General features: G+C 39.8%; 2 protein-coding genes across 2 annotated transcripts; both read right to left on the bottom strand.

The window, feature by feature from the left end:
* Positions 1–12,951: 12,951 nt before the first annotated feature.
* Positions 12,952–13,338, bottom strand: LOC145131280 (uncharacterized). The gene has a single exon (XM_079065995.1). The coding sequence runs from the start codon at positions 13,336–13,338 to the stop codon at positions 12,952–12,954; it is 387 nt and encodes a 128-aa protein (XP_078922121.1).
* An 898-nt stretch (positions 13,339–14,236) lies between these two features.
* On the bottom strand, positions 14,237–17,207 carry LOC145131275 (uncharacterized). The gene is made up of 3 exons (XM_079065990.1): positions 16,946–17,207; positions 15,051–16,669; positions 14,237–14,491 (listed from the first exon to the last, which is right to left on the bottom strand). The coding sequence occupies exons 1-3, from the start codon at positions 17,205–17,207 to the stop codon at positions 14,237–14,239; spliced, it is 2,136 nt and encodes a 711-aa protein (XP_078922116.1).
* Positions 17,208–20,469: the final 3,262 nt, after the last annotated feature.

Below are 20,469 nucleotides of genomic sequence, written 5' to 3'. Positions count from 1 at the left end.
TAGTCATAGCTGCATTTCATGACTATGAAATATGGCAAATGAATGTCAAAACCGCTTTCCTCAATGGAAAGTTGCCTGAGGATGTTTACATGAATCAGCCAGAGGGTTTTGTCAGCACAGAGTACCCTAATAAAGTGTGTAAGCTTGAGAAATCCATTTATGGATTAAAGCAAGCACCTCGCAGATGGAATCTTTGTTTCGATGAGAAAGTCAAAGAGTTTGGCTTTTCGAGGAGTGAATATGAATATTGTGTATATGTCAAGGCTAGTGGGAGTATAGTTAGCTTTTTGGTACTATATTTGGATGACATACTACTCATAGGAAATGACATCCCATCCTTGCAGGAAGTAAAGTCCTGGCTTGGGAAGTGTTTCGCTATGAAGGACCTACGAGAAGCTGCCTATATTCTAGGGATAAGGATTCTGAGAGACCGGAGTAAAATACTAATTGGACTTAGTCAAAGTACATACTTGGAGAAGGTGCTGAAAAGGTTCAGCATGCAAGATTCCAAGAAAGGAGAGTTACCCATCCAGAGTAATGCTAGATTAAGTAAGACTCAGAGCCCGAGTACCGAGGTTGAGATAGCAGAAATGAGACGAGCGGCTAATTCAACTTGCGAATCAGAGTATATAGCGGCAAGCGAGGCAGCAAAGGAGGCGATATGGCTAAAGAACTTCATTGGAGACCTTGGAGTTGTATCAGCTATAAAGGAGCTCATAGAGATTTTCTGTGATAGTGAAAGTATTGTTGCCTTAGCAAAGGAACCAAGGGATCACGGGAGATCCAGACACATTGACAAAAAATATCATTTCATCAGACATCGAATAGAAGAAGGACTCCTCGTGGCAAAGAAGGTATCATCGGATGAAAACCTGGCAGATCCCCTCACGAAGGGACTGGGTAGGGCTAAGCATCTCCAGCACGCAAGGAGCATAGGGCTGAAGGATGATATTAGTTTTAGTAGTTAGATAATTTTTGAAATTTGTAAAGCGTAATTAACATTTGATCATGAATAAAAGTTGTGTTTATTTATGAGTAAAGTGTTGCTATCTTTTGTCCATCATTTACTATTATTTCTTTTGCATGTTTTGACTTCTAGAATATTTATGTTGTGTTTTACATATTATTCAAATTATCCACAGTCAGTCATATGTTGGAAGTAGATGTGAATTAAGACTGTCATGAGTTGGTTGTAGAGGTCTAAGATGTTGGACATGGACTCAACACTCATGAGTACTTATAAGTTCTGAGTATTGGATTCAACCCACGCTCGCTGGTATCACTTCATGGAATTTATCTCGAGTGACCGCGAGACGGTAATATCATATAAGTCTTCAAACCTAGAGATATGTCTTGTTGTCTATGAGTTGGTTATGCATTGATCGTGCGAAAACGCATTGGTAACTCGATGTTATAAAACGTGTCTTTGTGTGTGATTTAACAAGTAGTAGAACAAGCATATGAGTCGAAGTTTATCTGTTCCTTCTTGGATTAGAAGCGATATCTGGACCCCTCGATGATTTTGTTTTGACCTATGTACCGGGCCCGGTCAGAACTAAGTTGATGTGTTCAATTAAGTTCTATGTCAAACAAATCGGAAATCGGGAAACAAACTGTTGGACAAAAGTAAGACAGTGCTCCATGTATTTGTCCGGATGATATCTAGAACAGAGGATTATATGATCACTTATCTTAAATGGCGTATCACCATCTTCTCAGTTCTGAGAGACCTTGAAAAGAGCTACGATTGCTGATCAGTTCCTGAAGTCATACTTGCAAGTGTAGTTATTAGACTTATCCAAGTGGGAGACTGTTGGATAAGGTGTCTAAGTCCATAACTATTTCTGGTATGTACTTGACCCGACCCGACATGGTCCATTTGGGTTGCATGGCATCATGCATTTGGATAGACTAAATGAGAGAAATAACACTTGTGGTTTATTAATATATTATAAGTTCTAATATATTAATAATATTATTTAATAAGTATTGATCAAGAATTAATCTAGAATTAATTAAGTGATCAAAAAGGAAACTAATTAAATATATGGGTTGATTGTGTAAATCATCCATACTTGTATAGTGGGCTACATGCTCCATGGGAGCTACTGTCTCCTGTTTGGAACTTTTCCAAGTAATTGCCCCTCCATTCAGAGTAAAGACCCAGCCCGACTAAGAGCGGAAATTATCTATGTCGGTTTAAAAGTTGGCGTCGCTATACCCCACCACTCTCAAGTCATCACTCCCACCAAGGGTAAGGATCCAATCCTTAGTCCTTCGCAGGTACTTGAGAATGTTCTTTACCGCAGTCCAGTGAGCCTTTCCAGGGTTCCCCTGATATCTGCTGACCGTGCTCAAAGCAAAGGCCACATCAGGACGCGTACAAGTCATAGCATAAATGACCAAGCCAACAGCAGAAGCATATGGTAATCGACTCATCTCAGCTATCTCAGCCTCTTTACTCGAACACTGAGCCTTGCTCAGTTTGGCATTGCTTTGGATCGGGAAATCACCTTTCTTGGAATTCTGCATGTTGAACCTTTTCAACACCTTCTCCAAGTAGGTACTCTGACTAAGTCCAATTAATATTTTACTCCTATCTCTCAATATCCTTATCCCTAGGATATAGGCAACTTCTCCAAGGTCCTTCATAGCGAAACACTTCCCAAGCCAGTACTTAACCTCCTGCAAGGTTGGGATATCTTTTCCTATGAGTAGTATGTCATCCACATACAGTACCAAAAAGCTGACTATACTCCCACTGGCTCTGACATATACACAGGACTCATCCTCGCTTCTCGAAAAGCTAAACTCCTTGACTTTCTCATCAAAACAAAGATTCCAGCTGTGAGAGGCTTGTTTAAATCCATAAATGGATTACTCAAGCTTACACACTCTATCAGCGTACTTTGCATTGAAAAAACCCTCTGGCTGACTCATGTAACCATCCTCAACCAACTTTCCATTAAGGAAAGCGGTTTTGACATCCATTTGCCATATTTCATAATCATGAAATGCAACAATGGCTAGCATAACCCTAATAGACTTAATTTTCGCTACTGGCGAGAAGGTTTCATCATAGTCAACTCCCGGAGTTTGAGTGAAGCCCTTCGCGACCAGTCGCGCCTTGTAAGTGTGTGCCTTCCTATCCATGTTGGTCTTCTTCTTGAAGATCCATTTGCACCCGACTGTCTTACGACCCGGTACATTTTCAACCAAGTTCCAAACTTGATTGTCATACATGGATTGTATCTCGCTGTCCATAGCCTCTTTCCATTTAGCAGACTCGGGGCCTGCCATGGCTTCCCTATAGTTGTTAGGTTCATCCAGATTTACCAGTGTACTATCAATGATAAATGTATCACCTTCCGCAGTAATATGGAAACCATAATAATGCTCAGGTCCATTCCTAACTCTAGTGGAACATCTTAGAGGTATGGGCTCATCAGTTGATTCAACAGGAGTTTCCTCCTCAGGTTGATTGCTAGGGTTTGAGGTTCCTTCACCGCATGACTCTTGAAGCTCTTCGAGGTCAATTTTCCTCCCACTGTTTCCTTGGCTAATGAATTCTCTCACGAAAGACTCCTCTCCTTGCCACAAAGACCACATTTTCACTGGGTCTGTAGAAGAGGTAACCAAAGGATTTATGTGGGTAGCTGATGAAAATACACCACTCACTATGAGGTTCGAGCTTATCATGAGTCTCGCGCCTCATGAAAGCCTCATAACCCCAAATCTTGATGTGGTCTAAAGTGGGAACTTTCCCAGTCACATCTTGTGAGGTATTTTGGCAACCTTTTTAGTAGGGACTAGATTAAGGATTTGGGCGGCAGTCTCCAAGGCATACCCCCAAATTGAGATTGGTAACGAAGCTCGACTAATCATGGAACGAACCATGTCCAACAAGGTTCGATTGCACCTCTCAGCCACACCATTAAGTTGTGGTGTCCTGGGAGGTGTCAATTATGAGACAATTCCACATTCCTTAAGATAGTCAAGGAACTCTATACTAAGATACTCACCACCTCGATCGGATCGAAGCATCTTAATGTTCCTGCCAAGTTGATTCTCCACTTCATGTTTAAACTCTTTGAACTTTTCAAAGGTTTCTGACTTATGCTTGATTAAGTAGATATAGACATATCTACTATACTCATCAGTAAAAGTCACATAGAAGCGGTTAGCATCCCTTGTGGAGGTTTTGAAGGGCCCACACACATCTGTGTGTATGAGGTCTAACAAACCTTCACCCCTTGCACAAGTACCAGTGAAGGGTGACTTTGTCATTTTTCCAAGCGAACAAGATTTGCAACTATCATCTGATTTTAAGTCAAACGATTCCAAGACTCCAGCCTTTTGGAGCTGGCCTATGCGCTTCTTGTTAAAATGTCCAAGACGACAATGCCACAAGGATGATTTATCCAAGCTAGTGGAAGAATCAATATGCAATACATTATTTCCTAAGTTATCTACAACCGGCACAGTTTCATATACACCATCACAAGATAATGCTTTAAAATGAAAAACACCATTATAAAAAGCGTTAATACCACCACATTCATTATCAAATGAAAAAGTAAATCCTTGCTTGTACAAACCGTGAAAATAAATAATATTTCTCGCCATTTCAGACGAGTAATAGCATTTATTCAAATCTAACATTAACCCACTACTCAACAATAAAGAATAAACTCCAATCTTGGTGACAGGTGAAGCTTTCTTATTCCCCATGAGTAAGTTTATCTTCCCGTGCTCCACATTCTCACTTCTTTTTAGGCCCTACAAATCAGAACATATCTGAATACCACAACCTATATTAAGGACCCAATAATTAGTATGTGGTGAGTTATTAGACAATATAGACTAAATACCTGCATGGGTGGGTTTTACTTTCCCATCCTTAACATCCTGCAAGTACTTTGGGCAGCTTCGCTTCCAGTGCCCCTTATCGTGACAATAGAAGCATTCAGCTTCTTTAGGGTTGGCAGATGGAGTAGCAGGACCACCTTTGGTTCCACTTGAAGAGGAACCATCAAGAGACTTTCCCTTGTGACCCTTTGAAGGGGTCTTCCTCTTCTTCCCTTTACCTTGCCCGATTGCCAAAACAAGGGCGGTGGTAGGAGTAGGAGTGGTAACAACCGACTTACCTTTGAGACAACTTTCGACAATCTTCAAAAGTCCTTAAAGCTTGTTGAGTGTGACCTCCTCCTTGTTCATATGATAGGTCATTCGGAACTGATCATAACATGTAGGTAAGGAGTGCAGTATGATGTCAATAGCCAGCTCCTCGGGGAAGTTCATATTTAACTTCAGCAAACGGTCCACAAACCTTTGCATTTTCTGCATGTGGCCCGTGATGGATTCACCATCCTTCATTCAGGTTGTTATCATGGAAGAGATGATTTCATATCTCTCTTGACGAGCACTCTAATGGTATCTAACCATCAGGTCCATGTGCATCTCAAAAGGCTAAAAGTCCTCATATGACTTTTGGAGTTCAGCTGTCATTGTGGACATCATGATACATGTCACCTTGGTGGCATCTCTCTCATGAGTCCTAAAGTCGGCGATCTCCTGTGGAGTAGCAGAAGACTCATCAACTTCCTTCAGCTCCTTTTTGAGGACATATTCATTGTCCTTGTAACGTATGACCATCCGGATCTTCCTGATCCAATCATTAAAGTTGGAACCATGAAAGATGACTCTCCCACAAAGATTCATGAGAGAGAAGGAGCCGGTAGGGTTTGAGCCAGAAGCATTGTTAGAAGACATCTGAAAAGAAGAAAGACAAGTTTAGATTAGATAAAGAGTCCTTAATAAGACACCCAAATGTAATATTAAGGCTAGGACCCAACACAATACTTTATAACTTGGAAGAGGGATGCCGTAATCCAAGCTATAAAATATTTGAAGGTAGGCGAATGACGATTCACCAATTTCCACCATGAAAAACGAAATAAATTATTAGGTTTTAATTGGATTGAAACTCCTATATTCTTTTGAGATTCATTGAACTTTTCAATGGCATGTTTAAATCTCGATTGTGCCCTCTCAAGTTTGTGACTGGGATGCCGAGGATCACAAACAAGGTGTGAATAACCATGCAAATTAACTTGATACCCTTAATTTTATCACCTAATCGATGTGCCGGTTAACCACACACGCTCCACCAATCTATGATAAACATTAAGTTACCCTTTTCCACACTTACTAGTCCATGTTAGTGTTCCGGTTAACCACACACGCTCCACTAACGACTTGGTAAGGTACAAAGTGTAATTTCATGGGTTAGCACCAAATTCATATTTTCCTAAAGTAACTAACATTGGGAATTTATAAAAGGTTTGGTTACTTTATATTTATCATTATACTTTTAATGAGAATTATAGTCCTTATCCTACCCGTTCGGCTAACGACCCTTCACCAGTCAAAGAAGCGGTGGGTGAGAGTGGACACCCATTAAGCTGCCATTTATAGGCAACAACCTTATACCCCCCTTATAGACCGGCTTCGTGAATGAGGCCTACTAACGGTAAGACAGACTTAATCTTATACATATACATATATATATATATATATATATATATATATATATATATATATATATATATTAACTTATAATATTATAAAGTATAAGGGTTGAATTTTAAACTTTTAAAATTCTAAGGATTGGAATTAAAGTGTGTGTGAGTGGTGGTTGTCGATGCCAATAAAATAAATACCCTAAATATTACACACTAAAATAGTGTATAGTGGTAAAGGGATCGTATCGATGGAGATTGGTTCAATTTAAATCTCTATGTAAATCACTTGTTCAAGTACTTGTAAAACAAAGGTAAAAGTAAGATGGGGGGTTTAGTTCTTTTTGATTGTTTGATAAAATTAAAACTAGCTAGAATGTAAATATGACAAGTAAACAAGTAAAAGATTTGATTAAATTCAATGAAGTGAAATTGGTTGATTTTGGGTACACCACATGGATGACATGGTTGAATTATCATTAGACTAAATAGAATAACACTTGTGAATTAATTTAACTTGGCTATAGCAATCCATAAGCACAAATTACCTCAACTCTTCATTGTTATCAAAATGGTTAGAGGAGCTCTTAACACATTTCCTTAGTTAAAGTCACAAAATCAATGAAGCATATAATCTTGTGAAAATCAATTAGCTTTAAGTTCTAAGAGTTACCAAGTCCAAAAGATAATCAAATGCTTACATTATCATTATGGAGGAAACATTTCCATGGTCTAAATGAAATGAAAACAAACATATAAACCAATTGTTGCTTACTAATTTGAGGGTCCATTACTTAACCAAGAAATTAGTCAACAAAAATAAGCATTCATTCATCTAAGCTCATGATCAAAGATAAATAAACACAACAAGATGTTTAACTAGAAAACATTTTCGTAACCTTCAAACACAAGATAATAATAGTCTTCAAAACAACCAATCATCCATGGGACTAAACCCTAATCAACCAAGTGATACCAAACATTGATCTAGTTGCAAGATGGAAAGAAAATAACACTAATCTTCAATTCTTCAATTTCTTCTCCAATGTACTTGAGAGCAAAAAAGTGGTTTTCTCCCAGAGGTGATGATGAAAAATGCTCCAAAACTCCAGCAGATAAGGCTCTTTTCCGGATTCAAAAAGATGCACAAAATCTACCCACCAACTTTCCACAAGTGGAGTCAACAAGTCAAAATTCTGGATCAAGTCAGCACAATTCACGCGGACCGCGTGGGTCTCGCTGATTGTGGGACTTGGGCCATTTAAAATACAACCTAGCCCAATCTTCTCATTCACACTTCAGCCCACATGTGCAACTCTTGGTAGCCCAATTATATTATTCCAAAGCCTCCAATGATTGTCCAATGCTTCTTTAATCCTCCTCAACTCGTGTCCTCGTCCAAAATAAAATCCAACGCGCATCTCGCTTGTACTGACACCGAGCCTAATTGCCACACTACAAGTCCATGAACAAATTGGAAGCCCCTAATAGTCCCGCACTCCTTCCATACCTCCAATGATAAATAGTCTTCGATAAATCCTGCAAATAAGCTCAAAAGACTGGAAAGCACCCGACAAAGGAGAAAAATAACAAAAATAGAAAATATGCATGAAGATTAACTAAAATGAGATGGAATGTGCTAAAATAAACTATAAAAAGAAGTAAATGAAATGAAACTATCAAATCACCCCAAGCTTAAACCTTACTTGTCCTCAAGTAAGACAAGACTAAAATGAACTTGGGATGAATTATCCTAAAAAGAAAAAAAAGAATGAACATATTAGGTGGAAATTCACAACACGCCCTTAAAATAAAAACATATAATCCATTTTTAGGGGTAAGAATCACTTTGAGGGACGAGCCTTTATTACCTTTCTAGCAAGGGATACATGTTGATCAAGATGCAAAATGAGCATGCATACTTCACTAGTATGGTTTATGTGACATTGTTTCGTGGTCCGATCTAGCCCACTAGCCATGAGAAAGTGTCCCTCGGTTAGAATGTTCCTCACTCCTCACAATTTCAACCCCACGTCAAGAAATAAAACCCAGAAAAAAGATAACTCGGGCCAAAAATGGCAAGAAGCGAGCTATGTACAAAAGTTGGCAAACTGCAATCATCTAGAAGAGTAAGTGCTTCCACCAAAATATGATCCATGTAGAGCAAAGAGTCGAGCACGTGATGAGTGAAGGGCGCCATCGTAGTTGCCAACACAAAAAAATGATATCTAACTAGAAAAACATCAAACTAGAAACTAATTACATGAGCTAGAATCGTAAAAACTAAACATTTACAAAAGCAAACAAATGGATACAACTCCGTGGCCAGGCCCCCCTTTTTTTTGGACAACAACACCCCAACGACATGTTACAAAAACAAATACAAATACTTAAGACACAAAAAGGAAAACACTAAAAATATATAACTACACTCGGATTCTATGATTGCGATAATATCCGAGTTTTCAAAACCATAATTTTTTTTAACAAGACTTCTAAAGACTAGAACCAACAAACATAAGGTTCAAATTCCACGAAATATCAAAAATTTGACTTCTCCAAACAAATTGGTTACATATGAAATTTCAAGTGCACAAACTAAATACTAGACTTTATTGAAAAATATATATATATATATATATATATATATATATATATATATATATATATATATATATATATATATTAGTAACTTCACGCAAAACTTTTCGAACGATACTTTTGAAATAATTTACTTTTGACTCATAAAACAAAACAAAACTGGAAAATGGGGTAGTTGTCTCTCCATTTTTTTAGGCTCACTTTTTTGGTTTACCACAGGAGTTTTACAAGGATAGCCTGAAAGTAAAAAAGCAAAACTATATACAACTATAAGTAAAATCTAAGTCTAACCCAAACAAGAGGCCAAATGAGCACAACTACACTAAAGCTAATTCGAGATCAAGTGGGAAAAATGTGTTTAAATCATAAAGTAATGAGATATGATATGAATTGTAGCTGTTAGACACTAAGGATCTCAAAATAGCATAATCTAGTTTTTATTCCTTTCTTTGGGGTTTGATTGTGGCGTGCAAGGAAAATTCAGGTGAGGGACTGGTCGGCACGGGGCTAAGTTGTCCCCCTACTTATGCAACACTTGACATGGGTTGATTCATATGCACAACTACTTGCACTCCCTCCCCACGTATATATAAGAGAAGAAGCAACAACTGAAAGTCCCTAAGAGCGATTCTTATTTGTTATGTGAGTTTCCAAAAGAATTGTATTTAAGGTGTGTCGTGTCTTTCAAGTAAAGATGTTCGGAGAGGAGAACAAAGAGATAACAAAAATGCATGAATGCTTATGCCCTAGACTAAATGCCATGCAAAAATAAAAGTGGAAAAGAAGAAAATAAAATCTTTTTGGAATTTTTATAAAAATAAAAAAAATGAATGCAAGTTAGGGCTAAAATGCTATGCAACCTAATTAAAATGCATGAGAAATCAAAAAGAAAAAGGGAATACCCTACCCCAAGCTTAGAAATAAGCATTGTCCTCAATGCTTGGGGCGAGGCGAAAGTACCTAAACCGGGGGATCTGGAGGAGGGTTTGGGTATTGGGGGTAAGGGTAAGGGTAAGGTGGAGGTGGATAAGGGTGGGTGGATGGTGGGTATGGATAGGGAGGAGGAAGGTGGACGTTTTGGAAATGGTTTTAGGATTGGTGCCACCCCCACATATGGTGCATCTGCTGGGACATGATTTGGTTGGAGACGCAAAGAGTCTCGAACCGTTCGGCAAAATTGGGGGGAAGCGGGTAATATCCGGGAGGTGCTTGGGGCTGGGCGTGCTGTGGACCATGGGTGGGCTCATCGTCGGGCTCGTCATCCACATGCATCTCATCATCATCTTGATCCTGGAGTGCATCCTCATTGACTGACTGAGTGATGGTCCTCGCGAGTCTCCACTGAGTGCGATCGTGGAAGGAGAAGTTGGTGACTCGACGGTCGGGAAGAAGGAGATATCCGACCCCTTGAGGACAATACCATGTGAAACTGCTCCTGTTCCTACGACGGATGTGATGCATGTTTGTGAGAACACGCTCATCCAAAAGAGTTTTATTGTCAACAGGTTGGTATTCGTCTCGGAGCTCGATGTCAAGACCGCGGACTAAAAGGGTGACAAATTCACCAATGGAAATATCACCGGACGCTTTGGTTCTCATGAGTGCGCATTTATGGAAAAAAAAAACAAAGAAAAGTCCAGGATTGGTGGGTTTTCACGTCGTGTCATGCACCAAAGGAAGAAAAGCTCACGACCTGACCGGCTTCTTTTCGGGCAAAGACAGTGCACACCAAGATGCAATGGGCAATACGGAGGCACGGATGAATGATGGAAGTTGCTTTATCCCGACCGGAACACGAAAAGATACCCCCGGTGATCTCCGTCCAAAAGGTCTCATGGTTGAACTCGGCAGGTAAGATGTCGAAAACCGTGGATGTGTTCGAAGAAGGCAAGCCCAAGATGTCGTTTATTACTGAGAAATCAATATACCTTTGGTCCCCCAGAAGTTGGAATGCGGCTTTTTTCTTTTCGCTATCGTACCCGCAATCGGCAAGAAACTCTCTGGTAGGGAGCTCATAAGTGTGCGCCATGAGATTGAGAAGGTTTTCCCACCCGATGTTACGAAACAATTGGGTGACCCCCTCAAGAACCCCTAATGAGATAAGCGTGGGTTTGCACACAAATTTGTTGGATGCAACCTTTCTAGGCAGGCTTTTCATGTAGTTTTCGGCCGCCTTGGCATCCCGAAATCATGGAATGTCAGGTGCATCATTTTGATTTCTAGCTGGGGTTTTGCCTCGGGCGGCAGCCGGGCGCTTCCTAGATGTGGACATGGTGTTCCTGCGCGAAAAATAACCACTACATGAACCCAATCCCAACAAATGATGTTTACAATTCAATTTCCCAACCGACTCCCTATGGACTTCTAAAACAATTCAACAATCAAAGCAAGAAATAATTCTTAGACTTATTTAATGCAACAGCATATGAATTGTCGTTCTGAGACATGCATATTGATCAATTAAAATAAAGGAAAGAAAGTACCCGTTTTTTGTTGAAAGTCCAAAATTTGCGCGCAAAAATTCGGGATTTGAAGATCTTGCAACTCTCCACCGCAAGCTTTAAGCTTTGTTGAATATCCCATGAGAAAAACTTTACCGCGAAAACCCGAGGAATCCGGCAACGGCTTGAGATTCCGGTGAAATTTTCCTTCGAACTTTGAGATATATTTTTAATGGGGTTTGTAGCCTTGTCCAAGAGGAGCACAGTGGTGGTGTCGGAATCGCGAGAGGTGACCGAAGTTGATCGGAAAACGACCGAAAAGTGGCGGTGGAGTGGTGGTGGCGCCCGTAGTTACAGCAACAGATCGGACCGGTTTTTTGGGGGGCTTTGTAGAGCTCGGAAATTGGTGAAGAATGGCGGTGGTCTCACGAAATTCCGACCGGCGGTTTGATAGGAAACTGAGTTTTAGTGGTGGAGATGAAGGTGCTCTAATGGAGGTTAGGGGAAAGGTAGAAGAAGAAGTGGGAAGGAAGAAGGGCCGACTGGAGTTTTAGGGGTTAAAATCGTGGTCAAATGAAGTCAAAAGTGGGTCAACGCTGGTCAACAACTCACGCGGACGCGGACACGAGTACACGCGGTCCGCGTTAATAAACCTGAAACTATTCTGATTTGCATCATTTACACGCGGACGAACTGGAGATGATACGCGGTCCGTTTTAATAACCCACGCGGACGTACTTGCGAGTACACGCGGTCCGCGTGAATAAGCCTGAATTCCTTCTGTCTTCTGAAAATGGACGCGGACAGTTTTGGGAACCACACGCGGACCATTTGTTTATTAGCGCGGACAGGACCTCGAGTACACGCGGTCCGCGTGAGTTCTGCAGCAGTTTTCTCAATTTTCGTCCTTTGACCAAAACGAACATCGGGTCTTAAAATCCAACACTCTCTTAATTCGACAAAGAAGAAGAAGAAGTGTGAAGTGCAAAAAGGATCTATCTACGACTTTTATTCGGAACTATAAACGATGAAAACTTTAAGTTTTCCAAAAATGCCCTTCTTTAACGTCTTTGGCGAGACGTCCTTCCCTTTTCGATTTCAGTATACCGGGGCATCCAATTGGATGACATATAAGACATTTGCGTTAAAACCTTCATAGAAAGGTTTCAAACGATGTCCATTGACTTGAAAGATTTTCCCCGTTTTTCACTCTGGATCTCAACCGCTCCGTGCTCAAAGACTTTGAGCACAACAAACGGACCCATCCATCTTGACCTCAACTTTCCGGGAAATAATTTCAATCTCGAGTGGTAAAGCAAAACTCTATGTCCCGGGTCAAAATGCTTGTGGGTAATGGACTTGTCATGGAAAAGCTTCGTTTACTCCTTCTAAATTCCTAAGTTCTTATAGGAGTCATTTTTTAACTCCTCCAACTCTTGGAGTTGAAGCTTCCTATGCCTTCCCGCCTCATCGATGTTGAAGTTGCATTGCTTGACCGCCCAAAATGCACGGTGTTCCAATTCCATGGGAAGATGACATGGTTTTCCAAAAACCAACCTAACTGGAGACATTCCTATCGGGGTCTTATACGCAGTTCGATAGGCCCACAAGGCATCATCAAGCCTTGAACTCCAATCTTTTCTTGAAGGATTCACGGTTTTCTCAAGAATACTCTTCACCTCGCGATTTGAAACTTCCGCTTGACCATTCGTTTGGGGGTTGTAGGCGGTTGAGACACGATGGGTCACGTTGTACTTCTTCAATAAAGCCTCCATCATCTTGTTTCAAAAGTGCGTCCCCCTATCACAGATCAAGGCCCTAGGCATGCCAAATCTCACAAAAACATTAGACTTCAAAAACTCGATAACTGTTTTGGCATCATCCGATCGTGTAGCTTTGGCTTCAACCCACTTAGAAACATAGTCAGCCGCGAGCAAGATGTAAACGTTGCCAAACGAAACGGGAAATGGGCCCATGATATCAATCCCCCATACGTCAAAAACCTCATAAACAAGGATTGGATTTTGTGGCATTTTATTGTTATGTGAAATGTTTCCCGTCCTTTGGCACCGTTCACAACTTTTGCAAAACAAGTAACAATCGCGTGACATGGTTGGCCAAAATAGTCCACACTCAAGGACCTTTCTCAAGGTCCGGCTCTTGTTGGGGCACACATCGCCTAATAATTTGATCGGGATAATGTTTCCACAAATAAGGTTCATCCCACACATAGTATTTTGGATCACTTTTCAATTTATCTTTTTGAGCACGTGTGAATGTGTCGGGATACCTTTTCGTGACCAAAAAGTTAACGATATCGGCATACCAAGGAGTAGATTTAGTAAGGGAAAAGAGATGTTCATCCGGAAACTCGTCCCTCAATGGGAAAGGTGTTTCATTTGAAGTGATCCGGCTTAGGTGGTCGGCAACAAGATTCTCACATCCACTCTTGTCCCGGATTTCCAAATCAAATTCTTGTAACAATAAAATCCAACGGATGAGTCTAGGCTTTGCATCTTTCTTCGTCATCAAGTACTTAAGAGCTGCGTGATCCGAATACACAATGACCTTGGTGCCAAGTAGGTATTGTCTAAATTTCTCCAAGGCGAACACTATGGCCAGTAGCTCCTTATCCGTAGTAGAGTAGTTGCTTTGGGCATTGTCTAGTGTTCTCTATGCATAGTAGATCACATGGGAGGCTCGTCCAGTCTTTTGACCCAAAACGACGCCTATTGCATAGTTGCTTGCATCACACATGATCTCAAAGGGGAGATCCCAATTTGGTGCTTGCATGATGGGGGCGGATGTAAGCAACTCTTTGAGCTTGTCGAAAGCTTCTTTGCACGCCTCATTGAACTCGAAATCAACATCCTCTTGCAACAGTTGGCACATTGGTCTTGTTATCTTTGATGAATCTCCGGTAGAAACCTGCATGGCCCAAAAAAGAATGAACTTCCTGAACACAAGTCGGGTAAGGTAAGCTTTGAATAACATCTATCTTGGCCTTATCTACCTGAATTCCTTTCTTTGACACAATCTGACCCAAAATAAGACCTTGACTCACCATAAAATGACATTTTTCAAAGTTTAAAACCAAATTTGTTTCAATACATCTTTTCAAAATTTTTGTAAGATTGGTCAAACACTCTTGAAAGGAGTTCCCATATACCGTAAAATCGTCCATAAAAACCTCAATTATGTTTTCGACATATTCGGAAAAGATATTAACCATGCAACGTTGGAAAGTGGCCGGGGCGTTACACAATCCAAATGGCATTCTCCGGTATGCGAAAGTGCCAAATGGACATGTAAATGTTGTCTTTTCTTGGTCTTCCGGTGCCACCGGGATTTGGTGAAAACCGGAGTACCCGTCTAGACAACAATAATGTGATTTCCCGGCCAACCTTTCTAACATTTGGTCAATGAAAGGTAATGGGAAGTGATCGTTTCTTGTGCTTGCATTAAGTTTGCGGTAGTCAATACATACTCTCCACCCATTTTGCACGCGGGTGGGGACCATTATACCTTTGTTGTTTTCAACTACCGTGATCGCCGTCTTCTTTGGAACGACTTGCACCGGGCTCACCCACTTGCTATACGAGATTGGATAGATCATTCCCGCATCTAGGAGCTTCAAAATCTCTTTCTTGACCACTTCCATCATTGGCGGATTCAACCTTCTTTGCGCGTCTCGGCTCGGCTTGCATTCATCCTCGATTAAAATTATGTGCATGCAAGTGGAGGGGCTCAACCATTTGATATCCACAATCGTCCAACCCATGGATTTTTTATGCTCCCACAACACCTTGAGGAGTTTCTCTTCTTCACATTCGGTTAAGTGAGTTGAAATGATGACCGGAAGAGTCTCGTTGTTTCCCAAGTACGCATACTTCAAATGTTGAGGAAGGACCTTCAATTCTAATTCTGGTGGTTGAATAAGGGAGGGTGGCAATCTCGTGTCAGTTTGAAGCAATTCAATTTGTTTCACACTAAATTGAGTGGTTTTCTTGATCTCCAAATTGTTAACCAATCTTTCAACTTCGGGGTCTAGTGAGTAGAGCTTCAACTTCTTGGCTAATTTCCCACAATCAAACCCTTTGTTCAAAACCATCTCCAACACGTCACCAGTAGACAACTCGAACAACTCTTGGGTTAATGGTTCAATAACATCAACAAAACACAAAGATGAAACATCACTAGGATATCTCATAGCATCGTAGATGTTAAAACTTATTGTCTCCCCATCAAACTCCGTCATTAAGCTTCCCGCATATATATTAATCTTTGTTCTACCCGTCTTCAAGAATGGTCTCCCAAGTAAAATTATACCCGACTTTGAGGACACTTGTTCATCTAGATCAATCACGTAGAAATCCGCCGGGCAGACTAATTGGTTTACTTGTACTAGGACATCTTCCAAAACGCCTCTAGGAAAGACACTTGACTTATCCGCAAGAGAGACTATGACACCGGTTTCACTTAAAGGACCAACATTCAATGATTCATACATCGAATAGGGCATGACATTAATAGAAGCACCAAGGTCAAGCATGGCACTACTAAAAGTGACATCTCCTATCTTGCAAGGAACCGTAAACATTCCCGGATCTTTACACTTAGGTGGAAGCTTCCTTTGTAAAACCGTGGATGCATTTTCGTTCATTGAGATTTTCTCATTTCCTTTCAACTTTCTTTTGTTGGTACAAAGCTCTTTCAAAAACTTTGCATACCTAGGGATTTGCTTGATTGCATCAAGTAAAGGGATATTTACTTCCACCTTTCGAAAGGTGTCCAAAATCTCTTTCTCCTCCATTTTCTTCTTTGAAGTTGCAAGTCGAGAGGGGAACGGCGGTTGAGTAGCTATTGGAGTCACTAGAGGGGTAGTCTTTTTTGGAATTTCGGCTTGTGTGGCATTCTTGACAATGGGATCTTCAATGGGAGTGACCTCTATTTCTTCCTCTTCATCCCTTGGCTTCTTCTTTGTACTACTTTCTCCGGCTTGTTTACCATTTCTCAAGGTCACCACATTGACATTTGGGTTCTTTTCAGTTTGAGAAGGCAACTTTCCGCGGGACTCCAACTTGCTTATGGATGTAACTATATCTCCTATTTGTGCTTCAAGGTTGGAGATACTAGTTCTTGTCTCTTTTTGGAATTGTTGGGTACTAGTGGCTAGGGATTTGACAATGTCTTCAAGGGACATTCCGGAGCTACTTGGTTGGGATTGGGGAGGTTGTTGGTGGTGTGGAGGGTGTGGTTTGGATTGATAGTGTGGTTGTGGATGTTAGTAATGAGATTGTGGTGGTGGATAGGAAGGTTTAACCAATGCATTTTGAGGCAATGGTCTTGGGTTGTAGCTCATGTTGGGATTTGGCTTCCAACTTGAATTGTAAGCATTTTGGTAACTGGATGGCTTGTTGTGGTAATTTTGGAACTCTCCCGTGGCATTTACATGTTCCGCATCTTCTTGAAGAATGGGACACATATCCGTAGGATATCCCATTGTTGCACATATCCCACAAACCATCACTTGTGGAGTTTGTCCCATGGCCAACTTTTGGACAACTGAGGTTAAATCTTTGATTTGAGACACGAGATTTGATGATCCCACTTCATTGACTTTGTGTTGTGTCTCTCTCTTCATATCTTGGCGCGGGCCAAAATGTTGAGAATTCGCAGCTATGGTGTTGAAAAGTTGTCTTGTTTGTTGTGGAGTTTTACTAAAGACATCACCACCACTTGAGGCATCAACTAGTCTTCTCTCCATCGGTAACAATCCCTCATAAAAGTGTTGAATGAGGAGTTGTTCCAGAATTTGGTGTTGTGGGAAACTATAACACAAGTTGTTGAACTTCTCCCAATAATCATGAAAAGTCTCATTTTGACCTTGGCGGATTCCACAAATCTCATTTTTGAGACTTGAGACTCTTGAAGCGGGATAGAACTTGTCAAGAAAAGCTCTTGCCATGTCGGTCCATGATTTGATCGACCTCGGGGGAAGATCTAATAATCAATCCTTTGCTCTATCGGCCAATGAAAATGGGAATGCCCTTAGCTTGATTTGATCATCGGTTGACCCTTGTGGCTTCATGCTAGTGCAAATAATGCGGAACATCTTCAAATGCTTATGAGGGTCTTCATTCTCCAATCCATGAAAAGTTGGGAGGTGATGAACTAAACTTGACTTCAATTCCGAACCTCCTTCCAAAACCGGGTAATTGATACCGGTTGGAGTGTGTGTAACATCGGTTTCCATCATTTGCCTTAAGGTTCTTTCGGGAACTTCTCCTCCGTCCGCCATTGCAATTGGTTCAATAATGGGTGGATTTTGTTGTAGGGGTGGTGTTTCGGGAATTTCTTGGCGAGGGTCGGGACTAGAATCGGGTTCCGTTTCACTTGATGAAGCGGTTTCAACTTCCGGGTCCCCGTGAGGGTTGGAAGTTTGACCACGTTCAACTCGCTTTTCCTTCGCCAAACGCCTTGCTTCTCTTTCAATTTCTGGGTTGTAAATCAAGTCACATGTACGCTGAGATCTGGGCATAGAGAAACAAATTGATTAAAAATAAACCAATCCCCGGCAACGGCGCCAAAATTTGGTGGTTGTCGAGGCTAACAAAATAAATACCCTAAATATTACACACTAAAATAGTGTATAGTGGTAAAGGGATCGTATCCACGGAGATTGGTTCAATTTAAATTTCTATGTAAATCACTTGTTCAAGTACTTGTAAAACAAAAGTAAAACTAAAATGGGGGGTTTAGTTCTTATTGATTCTTTGATAAAATTAAAACTAGCTAGAATGTAAATATGACAAGTAAACAAGTAAAAGATTTGATTAAATTCAATGAAGTGAAATTGGTTGATTTTGGGTACACCACATGGATGACATGGTTGAATTATCATTAGACTAAATATAATAACACTTGTGAATTAATTTAACTTAGCTATAGCAATCCATAAGCACAAATTACCTCAACTCTTCATTGTTATCAAAATGGTTAGAGGAGCTCTTAACACATTTCCTTAATTAAAGTCACAAAATCAATGAAGCATATAATCTTGTGAAAATCAATTAGCTTTAAGTTCTAAGAGTTACCAAGTCCAAAAGATAATCAAATGCTTAAATTATCATTATAGAAGAAACATTGCCATGGTCTAAATGAAATGAAAACAAACATATAAACCAATTGTTGCTTACTAATTTGAGGGTCCATTACTTAACCAAGAAATCAGTCAACAAAAATAAGCATTCATTCATCTAAGCTCATGATCAAAGATAAATAAACACAACAAGATGTTTAACTGGAAAACATTTCCATAAACTTCAAACACAAGATAATAATAGTCTTCAAAACAACCAATCATCCATGGGATTAAACCCTAATCAACTAAGTGAAAATCTAGCCAAGCATCGCCAAAATAAAGGAAATACAATAAAGTTTAGTGATACCAAACATTGATCTAGTTGCAAGATGGAAAGAAAATAACACTAATCTTCAATTCTTCAATTTCTTCTCCAATGTTCTTGAGAGCAAAAAAGTGGTTTTCTCCCAGAGGTGATGATGAAAAATGCTCCAAAACTCCAGCAGATAAGGCTCTTTTCCGGATTCAAAAAGTAAACATTTACACTCGCATTTACATGAGCTAGAATCAAAAAAACTAAACATTTACAAAAGCAAACAAATGGATACAACTCCGTGGCCAGCCCCCCCTTTTTTTTTCTGTACAACAAAACTCCAACGACATGTTACAAAAACAAAAACAAATACTTAAGACACAAAAAGGAAAACACTAAAAATATATAACTACACTCGCATTTTATGATTGCGATAATATCCGACTTTTCAAAACCATACTTTTTTTTAAACTAGACTTCTATAGACTAGAACCAACAAACATAAGGTTCAAATTCCACAAAATATCAAAAATTTGACTTCTCCAAACAAATTGGTTACATATGAAATTTCAAGTGCACAAACTAAATACTAGACTTTATTGAAAATATATATATATATATATATATATATATATATATATATATATATATATATATAGTAACTTGACGCAAAAATTTTCGAACGATACTTTTGAAATAATTTACTTTTGACTCATAAAACAAAACAAAACTGGAAAAAGGGGTAGTTGTCTCTCCATTTTTTTTAGGCTCACTTTTTTGGTTTACCACAGGAGTTTTACAAGGATAGCCTGAAAGTAAAAAAGCAAAACTATATACAACTATAAGTAAAATCTAAGTCTAACCCAAACAAGAGGCTAAACGAGCACAACTACACTGAGGCTAATTCGAGATCAATTGGGAAAATTCATAACAAAATTCATAATCTAATTGGGAAAATTCATATTGTAGCTGTTAGACACTAAGGATCTCAAAATAGCATAATCTAGTTTTTATTCCTTTCTTTGGGGTTTGATTGTGGCTTGCAACGAAAATTCAGGTGAGGGACTGGTCGGCACGGGGCTAAGTTGTCCCCCTACTTATGCCACACTTGGCATGGGTTGATTCATATGCACAACTACTTGCACTCCCTCTCCACGTATATATAAAAGAAGAAGCAACAACTGAAAGTCCCTAAGAGCGATTCTTATTTGTTATGTGAGTTTCCAAAAGAATTGTATTTAAGGTGTGTCGTCTCTTTCAAGTAAAGATGTTCGGAGATGAGAACAATGAGATAACAAAAATGCATGAATGCTTATGCCCTAGACTAAATGCCATGCAAAAATAAAAGTGGAAAAGAAGAAAATAAAATCTTTTTGGAATTTTTATAAAAATAAAAAAATGAATGTAAGTTACGGCTAAAATGCTATGCAACCTAATTAAAATGCATGAGAAATCAAAAACAAAAAGGGAATACCCCACCCCAAGCTTAGAAATAAGCATTGTCCTCAA

The sequence above is a fragment of the Lactuca virosa genome, chromosome 1 (genome assembly GCF_052849685.1).
Source record: "Lactuca virosa cultivar CGN04683 chromosome 1, Lactuca_virosa_CGN04683_v6, whole genome shotgun sequence".
NCBI lineage: Eukaryota > Viridiplantae > Streptophyta > Magnoliopsida > Asterales > Asteraceae > Lactuca > Lactuca virosa.
Note: the sequence above shows the minus strand (reverse complement) of the source record. Positions and strands in the feature narration are given on the sequence as shown.